The 12,748-nt window shown below is 44.6% G+C and overlaps 1 protein-coding gene across 2 annotated transcripts in view; it reads left to right on the forward strand.

Annotated features, from left to right (window-relative positions):
• The first annotated feature begins 3,294 nt into the window (after positions 1 to 3,294).
• The window catches only part of MAST2 (microtubule associated serine/threonine kinase 2), a 184,635-nt gene continuing 175,181 nt past the window's right edge, over positions 3,295 to 12,748 (forward strand). The window contains exon 1 of one of the 2 annotated variants that reach the window (XM_050307179.1): positions 3,295 to 3,513. In XM_050307179.1, the coding sequence (XP_050163136.1) occupies positions 3,340 to 3,513 (174 nt within the window). In that variant the 5' untranslated portion in view covers positions 3,295 to 3,339. The remainder of the gene's footprint in view (positions 3,514 to 12,748) is intronic. The other variant, XM_050307178.1, reaches the window with a different exon arrangement.

A 12,748-nucleotide genomic window follows, 5' to 3' on the forward strand; every position in this document is an offset into this window, starting at 1 on the left:
TCCTCCGTCTCACACAGAGCAGAAACACCGAGGGTGAAGGTCGTGGGCATGGTGTGAGCGGAATGACAAATGACAAGTGGTGGTGATGTACTCGTTTGGTGGCATTAAAGATGCGGTTTTGCCTTGGAAAGGGTGGGAACAGGTGATCAGCTGGGTTTTGTGCAGCATCAGTTTTGCCAAATGCTCGAATTTAATAGGAATTCAAATGATTAAGTGAAGTACTTCATTTTTAAGAGGAAATTCTCTTGCTCAGCAGCATCCTAATGACTTTTACTATTTAGCATTTTCTATCCTGTTTGGAATAAAGAGGTTTTAACCTCACAGCTTCAGGCTGCATATCTCTGTTCCAGCTCCAGGAATTATTGCTGTAGCTGTGTGCTCAGCAGTCATAAAAACGTTGCAGATGAATTTATGCCTTTTCAGAAAACATTATGGGATAAGCTGGACTAGACTCTGTGTTCTGCCTTACCAAGGTCTCTTTAAACCAGCTAGAGAAGAATGGAAGTTTTCCTGATAGCATAATTCCTTCTGAATCAGAAGGGCATGCTGAGATGTTCTTTTTATGGAGGAAATGGAAGGTGGAAGCCGGGGAAGGAAATATCTGGAACTGCAAAGAGAAACTGCATTAATTGAGTATCAGCACATGAGCTACCCAGGTTCTCTGCAGTCCCCTGCTCTGTGTTGGTCAGTCTGGATAACACAAGAATCATAAGAACCATCCCCTTTATAAAGCTTTATTAATTACTCCTCTGTCTTTTTTGGATGTGACAGAATATTTCTGGAGACAAACACCATGAGCATTGGCGTGGCATCACACCACGCTCTGCCTTGTTCATCTGTGCCCCTTTTCCCTGCCAAGCCTCTCACGATTCGTTCACTTTTATTTAAAGCTGGAAAAAATAATAAAAAAAAACGTTCAGAAAACTAGCTCATATGGAAAAGAAAAATCAGGTCACTCAGGCTGGTCTGCAGATTCAGGTCATACTCAGTGACGAGTTTGAATGGAAAAACTACGGGAGAATCAGTAAAATGAGTCTTTTTCCTATTCCGTCAACATGAAACCTCAGTGTTCTTTGGTTTCAAAAATATCGGAAAGACATTTTGAGTCCAAAATACTGAACAGGGATTAAACAGAGAAGGAAACATGCCAGAAGCAAACCAAATGCAATCTTTTCTCAAGTAAAACGTCCTATTAACCCCCAAATGGCTTTTTGGTTTGGAGAGATGAAAGAGACTTTTCAAGTTTGTGATTAAAATACGGAACCAGAAGGCAATTATTCGCAATTCTGTCTAAAACGAACGACTGAAGATTTGTTTTTAATATGTTTAATACTTTAGACAGGTAATGCCATTCAAATCCTCATTGTAACTTTTCCTCCCTTCTCCCTGCATGAATTCCTTTCTGGCACAGGAAGAGCACAGGTGTGAGCCAGTGCAGGGTGTCCCACAGGCCATAACCAACGAACGACTAATTGGCATCAGTGTTGCAACAGGGCAAAGATCCAGCCAAATTATGATGAGGCGCTGTGCCATCCTAATAGACTCCCATTAACGAGGATGCCAAGATTCCATAAATTTGCATTATTTACATTTAGTTAGAGCAGGATTCCCAGCTGGGAAGTTCCACGTGGTTGTCCATCCCTACCATATACAATTATGAGTGTAAAAGATCTCTATGACTAATCCAGCATCCTGAAATAGTTTTGAGCAAGCATTTAAATATTCTTAATAGTTACTTAATAATGCTCCTACTCTTCTACCTCAATAAATCGTTGGGAAGTGTATTTTTGTTGTCTGTCTCTGTACAAAGTTAATTAAAAATTTATACATCAGATTTCCTGGTTGAAGATGCATAAGCCATTTCAGCATTTTTAAAAGGGAGAAGTTGTTTTTTCTGCAGTAGCAGCAAGGTTCCTGGCTACGTAATGGTGAAAAAAAAAAAAAAATGGTAACTTTGAAGTTGCTTTTGTGAAAAATGAATGCAGAAACTGGTAACTTAAACCCTCAGGAAATAATTTGCGAAGACAAAAATGCCGAGAGGGTGTGAATTACTGAGATGAAACGCAAGATGATGATATATGCTGTGATTACTCCTCAAGGTAATGAATCTCTGAAGGTTTGTCTTTTCTGCCGAGGAGATGGTGAACCACATCTCACTCTGCCCCATAAGTGTGCTGTAGAGCCTGGTGGCACAGCTGGGGAATGTTTCCCTGCAGCTCCTGCGGTGGGATGGGGGCTGCCCTGGGATGCTCCAGTCACTGGATCACTGCAGGGCCTGGGATTTGGATCCCTCTGAATCCTGCTGGAGGAACAAACACTGTGGCATTTTCCCAGTGCTACCGACTACAGGTGGCCCACCTCATGTCATCAGGGGCAACTAAGAGTTTATTGTCAGGGAAGCCGAATGCTGCTGGACACCTGAGCTGATCCTGGATCATGATGATGGGGGCAGCACCATGCACAGAAAGGTCCACTGGAACACGAGGAAGAACTTGGATGCGCAGGTGACCATACGCTGGAACAGGCTGCCCAGAGAGGGTGTGGAATCCCTCGGTGGAGATATTCCAGAACCGTCCGGACGCGATCCTGTGCCACGTGCTCTGGGACGACCCTGCTGGAGCAGCGAGGTGGGCCCAGGTGACCCAGTGCGGTGCCTTCCAACCCGAGACATTCCGCGATTCGGAGGCACAGAATGGCAGAAATCACCGAACGGGTCAGGCTGGAAGGTACCACAGGGCCCCCCACCCAAGCAGAGTCGTTCCAGAGCACGTGGCACGGCATTCCGTCCAGACGGTTCTGGAACATCTCCACTGAGGGAGACGGAGGGGATCCTGTGGGGCACGAACGCCGCCGTCACGCCGGGCTGACACCCCCGCATGGTGCATCCTCAACCCGCGCCTCGCACCCTCCTCCTGCGAGGCAGCCCTGGCATGGGCGCAGAGCCCCTGCCGCCCGGGCAGCCCGTGGCCAGCGGGGTGTCCCCGAGTTGTGCCCGGCTCTGCCCCGGGTGCCTCCACGTACCCCTCCTGCCCCTCGGCGGCCCCGCCGCCCTCTCTCCCTCCCTCCCTCAGCGCCCCCGAGTCTCGCTCCTCCTCCCGCCGCTCTCGCGATAGCCGGCGGCGCGCGGGGCGGGGCCGCGCTCGCTGACAGGCGGCGGGAGCGGGAGCGCGCGGCATGTCCGCGCCCGCGCGCCCCGCGCGCAGGTGCCCGCGGCCGCCGCGCCGCGCCGGGAGCGCCGCCCGCCCCGCCATGGGCGCCCGGCCCGGCCGCCGCCGCTGAGCGGGAGCGGCAGCAGCAGCAGCAGCAGCAGCAGGAGGAGTAGAAGGAGAAGCCGCCGAGATGAGGAAGGGCCGCTCTCGGGGGGACAAAGCGGCGCCGCCGCCGCCGCCGGCGCGGAGGGAGCCCGGCCGGGCGGTGTCCGGCAGCGCGGCGGAGCGCAGAGCCGCCCTGCTGGGGGGCGGCGGCGGCAGGAAGGAGCCGGAGGACTCCCGGGCCGCGGGGGCGCCGGAGCGGGTAAAGCCGGGACGCGGGGCGGGGGTCGCGTTGTTATGGAGACGCGCCCCGCGTGGCGGGGCCGCTGTCCCGGGCCGGGCCGGGCCGGCATCCCGGAGGGGGAGCGGCCGCGGGGCGGGAGCGGCGGCGCTCGGGGCGGCGGCATCTCCCGGGCATCCTCGCCGCCGCTCCCGCAGGTAGGTGCCCCCGGGAGCGGGGAGGGGTGGCGGCCGTGCCGTGTCGGTGCTGCCGGCGTGGCGGGAGCGAGCGGTGCGGGAGCCGCGGTGCGCCCGGCGAGGAGCGAGGGAGGATGCGGTGAAATCGAGCCTCCCTTACGTGCTTGCTGGTATGAACAATTACAGAATACATCCTTCTACTAACCCTCCGTAGGTCACTCCTAGGCGCGACCAGAATTGTGATGCGTTTTCCAGCGTTTTTTACGTCTCAGTTCCAGGAGTGGTTTATTTAGGAAACGTACCATAACCTTTGCGGGTACTTGAAAATGCGTAGGCTTGTTACGTGGGAGAGGGTGTAAGTTCAATATAACCTCTTTTGTGTTTCATCCCCCCGGAAAATAGAATCCGCTGATTGCTGCTTAGGGTTATAGCTGTGAGAAACTGAAGACGTGATGCTAAACCGAAGTTTAGGATCGTCAGCACTTTGTTTTGGTGTGTTTTGACATTCCTAGTTTTACAAGTGAGAAAAACGGGGGATGACACTTAGCAGTTTAAAAATGTAGGTGATGTTTAATGCTTTTTTTTTTTTTTTAATTGAGGAGTAGGAGGAAGTGTCACAAGTATGAAGATTCCCAGGATTCAGTAATTCATTGCTTTGCTTTGCCATATTTTGGACAAAAATGAAAAACGAGGTTCTTTGTCAGAAAGGTTTCATAAGTTTACGTTGTTGCACAGGTTCATGCTATTTTAAAAATAATTTGTTAGTTTTTTTCTTTTTCTAGGAAAGCTGCATTACATTGCCTTCAGTTATAGGAGACTTGTATTTTTTCTTTGAGTAGTATTTCTCTTGGATATCTCTTGACTATATATTTTTCAGACTGGGCCCTGGAAGAAGAGAGCTCTCTTATTTTATTCTTTAGTGCCTTGTTAATCCAGGTGGTTGATAGATGCTGCTCCTTATGATGTTTATCCCTTCCTGATACAATTGAAGAATGCTAAGATCCTTAAAGATTTCAGAAAGAAAGATCTTAAAGAAAAAGAAAATAAATCTGAAATCAGAAGAGGTGACTTAGTACCTTCCCAGCTGTCCATTAAAGGAAGAAATTTGTAGAGTTTTATTGCTGAATGCAATTTAGCTATTGCTAAATTCAGCAGCAAGGTGTTTGTTGTGCTGTTTTGACATATTGTTTATGACACTGACAAGGAAATTGAAGGAAATTAATTATTTCTATTTTTGGTAGTTGTGAACTAACCTTGCAAATCGTGCGTGCAGAACATGCCACGTATCTTGCAATGTCCTGAACGCTTGGGAAGCTTCACCAAGACAACATCGACACTGCAAACCAGGGAAGGCTTCAAATTCAGAAATGCCAGTTTTTAAGATGCACGAGGCTTTTTAGTGGGAGATGGTGCCAGTTTGTTTGTAGCTTGAGTGCTCTGACTAGGACCTGATGTGACTTGTAGGAGCAAACCTTTCCATGCTGGCAGGTATTTGGTGTGATGGAGTCTTTGAGGAGTTTTTCAGCTAAAGTTAAGAAGACTTCTACTTATCCTGTCTGAGATGCCTTCCAACCTTTAAGGGGAACCCCTCATCCCCTCTCCCCTTTTGTCTTTAATTTGGTGGTTTGTAAATGTGGTAAGCAACTGGAAATAAATGGATACATTGGACGAATGTAATAAACAGGACAAACTCACAATGTTTCTGTCTTTAATATAATACAGTAATTAATATCAATAATACAGTATTTCTTTAAACATCCATAGTTGATAGTGTGGCTGTGGTAAAAAGGGCCTTCTGAGGTGCAAAAGGCAGCGTGACACTCCATTTCCACTGATCCAGCTTGTAGCTTGACAACTATTTCCTTCGGGGCCACTTCTGATTTAAGTAGCCTAGTTGTTTCCAAGCCTGTAACATGCCCTCAGCTGTGCCAGTGCCACAGTGTGCACAGCTGCAGGGAGCACTCAGAATTAAATTCACATTTCTTTGTTTGCCGTGCGTTTGCACAGGTTTGTGGTTGGGAGAGGCAAAGCTACTCCAGTGCTGGGAAAAAAAAAGTCCTTATCAAACTGTGACTGCAGCAGTTAATCACTGACCTTTAGGCCTTCGAAAATCTGCTCCTTTGCTGTGCTTTGCTTATAGTTCTGAGGCGCACAACGATTGATGTTTTCATTTATTTTATGAGTTACGTAAGGATGTAAAAATTACTGTACTTGGTCACATTAAAGATCCCCTCTCACCCAGTATCCTGCCTCTCCCAGCTGCCAAAAGCAGATGCTTGGAGAAGAGTATAGTGTGTATTGAGGAAATGCCTCTCCCAGCCTCCAGTAATTTGTGGCTCCCAGGTTTCCGGAACTAGAGGTGATATTTGTTTTTAGAGCCCCCAGTGTGTTTTTTCTTCTGTGAATCCGTCCAATCAGTATTCGAAGCCGTGTATGCTTGTAGCATCCACAACATCCTGTGGCCGAGTTGCAAGGCTTAAACACATTTTGTGTGGAAAAAACACTTATTTTTGTTTGTTTTTAAACTTTCTGCCTGCTTGGTTTCATGCCTTGTTTGTTATTTCTTGTATTGGAAGAGGCAGTGAAAAAGAGAATCCGTGTTATTCAGCGTGGCTTGTGGGTTGATGACTTTTTCTTTCATTTGCCATTTGTTTGTGACTTTTCCAGAGATGTTTTAGAAGGAAGTGGCTCCCTTCCTTTCACTGCCCTTGCTGTGTTCTTTGCATCTCCTGCTGGTGTGTTCCTGATTGGAGACAGTGATGCAGGAATTGGAGGAACAGGGCTCAGCTACAATAGGCAGGACTGGCTACAGTATTTCAGGGTATACCACCTGTAAACTTATACAATATATTAGCTTTTTATTCCTTAATCTTCTGCCCGCTCTTTCTTGATGATCTGTAAGCACTGAGTCGGCACTTCTGTGGAACTGTGAGAATTCCACAATCACTCTTTCAGGAGGTAATAACTAGTTCAGAATTTGTCACTGTGTACGTAAATTTAGGGTTTTATAAATACTGTTCCCCACTTCATATTTATCTGCATTTAATCTTATCTGATACTTTCCAGCCCACTTGAACAGTGTCATTGAAGTCTTCTTCAGACCTTTGGCCATCGTTTTTGCAACCTTGAATAACTTTAAGCATTGTCAGCAAACTTTGTTGCTAGATTTTGCTTTAAAACATGCAAGGTGTTGATCCAAGAAAAGATCCTCGTGGGGCTCCACTGGTGATCCTTCTTTTTTTTGGGAAAACAGGCCCACTGTTCCAACTTATTTCCTGTAATCAGTTATTAAATCATGATTGGATTGTCCTTCTTATCTTGTGACAGTTCAGTTTCACTGAGCGACGGCGTCTTTGTCCAACGCAGCCCACTTGGATTTCTGCAAAAGATGAGCTTTAATCACCGAGTGTTTGCTGACTGCATTGAAGGAGAAAAATGGGAAGTTGAGGTGAAAGTGATTGTTTCTTCTGAATGTCACTCACCCTCATCCAGGGGCACATTTCAAGCATTAGGCTGTTTCCATTTCACGCTCACATAACAAGTTTGAGACATTTCGGTATTTATAGTGAAAGACTTGACGTGGATCATGGCCAATATTTGTCAGGTGGGCTTTTATCTGCAGTTTTGTACTTCAGGTGGAAGACAGAGTTCCCATAGAAAGGAGTCTTCACTTTCTAGAAGAGGTGACTGTAGGGGGTTTTGCTGCTATCAGGCGAGGACTCAGGCTTTAAATGAGGTAGATCTTCATGCAAGAGGCAGTGCATGTATTTTTTATTTTTTTTGTCCCCAAAGGATGTAATAGATGCAAAAATCATTCAGAGGAGGAGATGAGGAGTGAAGATAATTAAATAGGCAGATGGAATCCACCTGAGGAAAACACCTGAAATTAACTACCAATTAGGAGAACTCTGGCATTGGGCAAATGCATGATGCTTCCCTTTCCTTGTCTGTAGGGAATGTCTTCGCTATTTTTACAAGTTTTTTGCATGAGTGGGTGTTAACCTGTCCCTAACAAATCTAAATCCTATCTTCCTCTGAGAGCAGGGAGAGAATAAACAGATACAAGGAGAGCTGAAGTATAGTGACAGGTCTAAGGGGATGAAGGTTGAGAGTCATAAGAGTAAAAATAGAGAATATTGAGCACTGAGTATCCCTGAATGGCATTTCCTGCTCTAAAGGCATGCAGGGAGCTCATCAGGGCTACCCTGGGGTGCCTTGCTCAGAGATGTGACAAGGTGAGGGAACAGAATCAGACCTCGTGCTTGTCAGCATTTTCCCCTTGCTTCCTGCAGCTTCCCCATCCTCTTGCTATGGATGGCCAGGAAAGGATTTATGAGTAGATTCCATGTGGTTTTGCTGGTTAATAAGAGGTGAAGGGGAAAACAGTAGCAGAATCTCAACAAGCAGTGTAAGGGGCTGGTAGGGGGACTGCAAGTGGTAGAGGCAGGATTTTGGGTTGGATGGACCATTTGTTGTGTGCAAAGTTTAACTCAGCTGCTGCTGCTCAAGAGCTGGACTGAAATATTGCTAAACCTGGAGGCTCCCCTCCTGCATGCCTGTTTGTTGGATGGGAAATGGTGAGCTGATGCCACCAGACTATCTCCAGCTATAAATTTTGATGTGCCCGAAGAAGGGAGATCTTTTGTGTTCCCCAGATAGCACACTGGGTAATTTCTGCACTGCGTAGAAAGTATTTCCTGAGCTTTGAACAAGGTAACTCACTGACCAACAATCAAATCATTTAACAATTACAGTCCCGTGGAACTGTAGTGCTACAAATTTTCTGAGAGTAGCAGAAGTATTCCTTTTTCTCCACCTGACTCTGAAACTTTGTAGATCTCTGTGTCCCCACATCAAAATGTGTTACTGAGGTTATGCGGAGTCATTTCCCCCACGGGTGAAGTTTGTGGAGCTTTCGTGAAAAATAAATCGAAACATCTCTCTTAGGAATTGATCTTCTCTCAGCCTTAGATCGTGGTGTGTCTGTCACCTCCTCTGAAAGCTCTGCCAATGTCTAATTATTCCCGCAGTTAGAAAACCAAACGACATCTTATTTCAACACGTGTTTTGTCTGATGTCCAACTTTCGGCTGTGGAATATGCCTGTGCTAGCACAGGCAGTAAAAATTCCCTACTGTCTGATCTCTTTTCCATGTAGAAGTATTGGAAATGAAAAAGCAAGCTGTGCTTGGAACAGAAGACACGGAGTCCTTTTGCTGCTCGAACTTTGTGCTTTCCCCTCCCGACTGCTCTTGGAGTGTGTGCCAAAAATAGGTATTCTGGCAGCAACCTGGCATAGTGTGATCACAGGCAGGGTGGCTTCTACACTCATGTTTGATGCTTGTCTCTTTACAATTTTGGGGATTGCATTACCACACTTGGGTGTGTCGTATGAGAGAGGGTTTTGTAACATTATGCATGTGTGGATGTTTCTACTCCATGTATGAGTAAAATAATGCAAATTGGTCCAAAAGTACTTGTAAGCAATAGGTTAGAAAGCTTATTCCACCTTTCAAGTTCTCATTCTATTTTGATTTTTATTTTATTTTTATTTTATTTTATTTTTTTTAATTATTGGAAGGAATAGCAAAGGATCTTTTCCACTGACTTCTCACCCTATTCCCTTCTTTTTTTTTTTTTTTTTTTTTTGGAAAGCAGTCAGTGACCAGCAGGGAGAAACTGGCCAGAACCCCAGCGTGCTACTCAGATTTATTTTGTCTCCACAGCTGCAAAGAAGCTGTTACCATGCTTTCCTTGCTGCGTGGCAAGCCTGGAAACTGAAGAGATCTTTCTTTTTTCCTAATCAGAACTTCTGTGCTTCAAGCATAATAAAGCATTTTCTGTTTTTTCTCTCCTCTCTAGGTGCCATCAGTGCTAGTAAAGACAGAACCACTGGTGTGGTGAGCCCTGTGTGTAAACTGCAGAACAGTTGGGTGTTCTTTGGTTATTTCTACTCTGAGTCTTCCCTTCTGTTTGATAGGTGAAGAGGAAAGCTTTTGTACTTCGGTTGGCACTTTGCTTCTGAGTTTTCTCCACAGCTCTGTCTCTCAGGTTGCTGAACTGAGCTGTGTTGCAGCTCCCCAGCCATGGACCCTGAGTCCTGCAACGCTCAAAGCTGTTTCTTGTAACTTCATACCAAAACATACAAGCTGGGATGAAATTTAATAGGAAGAAGATGGAAGTTTATTTTCAAAATCCAAGCAAATAAACAGGATCAAATGGGCTAGCAGTGCTAGCAGTGCAGATGGCATTTGCAATCAAGTGTAGGTTTTGCTATTCACGTTCCAGATTCCATAAAAAGCAAGTATGGATTAATCATAGTCAAATACATTCTGTAAACATCATTGCCCCCTCTTATCAAGGGAGGGATGGAGGGCTGCTGAGTTCTAGAAGATCAGGAAATATCTGTTCAGGTGGATGCTTCTGGCTACCCCTTCTGGGACACGGCTTGTTGTTGTTGAGGGCTGATTTTAGGGTAATTGTGTCCTGTGCCTGTTTTGGCAAGGGGAGCTAAAGCAACATCTGACTTCTTCATTAGCCACAGTTTTGTCTCTGTATCCTGATGGGGCAGCAATGGCTCCTGGCAGCCTGATCCTCTGAGTTCAGTTGTTTGTTCCTGCTATGAACAAAGAAATATGGGGGGACTGAAAAAGTGACTGAGGGGAAGAGTCATCCAAAAGCAGGCAAAGGGGAATAGAGTCAAGTGATCAATTCTGCAATGTGCTTATTAGATAATAACAGAATTGAGCCAAAAGATTAATCGAGAAGCAGACAAAAGGGACATAAAGTCAAGTGACTGATTCTGCAATGGGCTTGTTAGATAAGAGCAAAGTGGCACCAAAAGGCTGTTGGCACTTCTCTGGCCTAGAACAGAATAGAAACATCTCTCTAAGTTGAACATTAATGGGCAAAACTCTTTTGTGTAAATCAATAAGTAGGTAGGGATTGCATCAGCAGCTTAGATGATTCAGTTCGCCCGTGTGAGATTTCGATTTCCTGTCAGAAGTGAAGAGGAAGAGCAAATATTGTGTATTAGTCACATAAATTTCATATCTTGCATATTAGAATAGCTAAGCAGGCAGTGGAGAGTCACAGTGCACTGCATTTCTTGCCCAGGAGCAGCATAGAAGTGAAAGAGCCAAGAGAAGTCTTCTGTCAGCTTTGGTGCTTGTAAGAAGTGCAGTGGATTATTGTAGATAGGATTTATTTAAAATAAAGTGTTTTTTTAAAAGTCTTCTTTAATTCTTATTCATGGAAACTGAGTAGCTGAAGCTAAGGAAGCAGTGAAGAACACCTGCTTAGTGAGCTGTTTGAGACTAAAACAAAATGCTTCATCACTCAGCAAGACCTTGTTCCTCAAAAACCACAACAGATAAATGGACAGGTCACAGAGTGTCAGTGATTTCATTTCCACATCAAATAATGGTGTGCTGTGGTTAGTGTATTTTTGTAGTGATGTAGTACTATTTGAAGCCTGGTGAAAATGCTGCTCTTTAGAGAAAGAAACTGAGTCCATGGACACTCAAAAATTCTACTTTTTTACACCTGTTTCAGGTGAGGAAATGCACTTTTTTTTTTTTTTTTTTGATTTCATGATAGATGTCACTCTTGGATATAGGAAACTGATGCTCTGTGATGTTTCACTGTAGTAGAAAGGTCTGAAGGCTTTGTTTGGTGTGTAATTAAGTATCTCTGTCTGAAATCAGCTTTAAAAAGGCTTTTTTTTTTTCCCTTGCTTTTCCTCTAAGCTGTGTTTATTGTGAGTTTATTTTATCCAGCTTACAGCTTAGGTCCCACAAACCCTAAATCTAGCAATCTGTCAGAAATTATTTTCTAGTGTTCTGTTATAAATACACACTACAGTGCAGTGAGGAAAGAGGATTCAAGACTGAAAACTTAGCAATAATTTGAAAATTTAGCTGTCTAGCCTGTCCTTTTGTTATTTGAAATTGCTCTAGTGTTAATGGAGGTCTGTTATGTACATGGACAATAGGATGGTGCTGTGTTTCTTTCCAGGAAAAAAATCATATCTGTGCTATTGGAATTCCATGATAAATATTTTCACTTTCTGTTATACATCTAGTAAATAACAATAAAACATGTTCCAAAACCTTTTAGTTGGTCTGGATTTTCATGAATGTAAAAGTGAGACGGCACTTCAAAACATTCCATCTACCTTTTCAGATTTCCAGAAGCAGATGCCACTGTTGAGGTTGGACTGTGGGGAGTGTAAGAATTTTTGAAATGGAATTTGATTCAGTTTCAGTCCACACATGTTTTTATCTGTCTGTATGGTGAGATTTTCTGTAGTGTTTTTTGTTACATGGTGTGACAAGTAGCCCACCATAAACATTTTCAGCAGTATTGGAGCCAAAATAAGTTCTTTAACTAATTAATTGAGTGACACTTGGATAATTTTTTTTTTTCTTGGCCTTTACTGCATCATGCTGTATTCTGAAACTCTTGTTGTAGGTGCTTGACATCTCAGCTAATTCTGCCAATGGTAAAAATACTCAGCAATGGTCAGAATAAGAAGCACTTCAGGGCACTTCTGGAGTGCAGGTTCCATGAGCTGCTCCTTGTCCAATCAATCCATCCAAGGCAGATTTCCAGTAGAACTTTTGCTTGTATGAGGCTCATTCTGCTACCCCTGATTTCTTGCAGAGCTGTCTGGTAGAAATCAGCTCAGTATGCATTTATCCAAGTAGCAGGTTCTGTAGGTCCTGCCATCCCTGTTGATTTTTTTTTCCTTATTGGATTTAATGGAAGAGTTCACAGAGCAGGTTGTCTTTGGTGACAGAAGAGGAAGTATAGAGAGGTTACAATGGTAAACAAATGCTGGCCTGAAGCAAAGGGAAAGCAGTTTTGCTAAAGACTAAACTGTGTGTGCAGTTAAACTCAAATTTGAGATGCTTTGTTGTGTTTTCTTAATCCAACCAAACAAAAACTAAGTGCAAAAGGTACATCCACTCAGGAGTGAGGGGAGTTCAGTGCTGTGTGTTGGATGAAAACTTCAGAAAACATTGTAGCTGCATTACAGGAAGCTTGAAGACTTTTAGGAGACATTAGTACTTGTCAGAT

This window comes from Myiozetetes cayanensis, unplaced genomic scaffold (genome assembly GCF_022539395.1).
Source record: "Myiozetetes cayanensis isolate MyiCay16 unplaced genomic scaffold, myiCay2020 scf12, whole genome shotgun sequence".
NCBI classification, from domain to species: domain Eukaryota; kingdom Metazoa; phylum Chordata; class Aves; order Passeriformes; family Tyrannidae; genus Myiozetetes; species Myiozetetes cayanensis.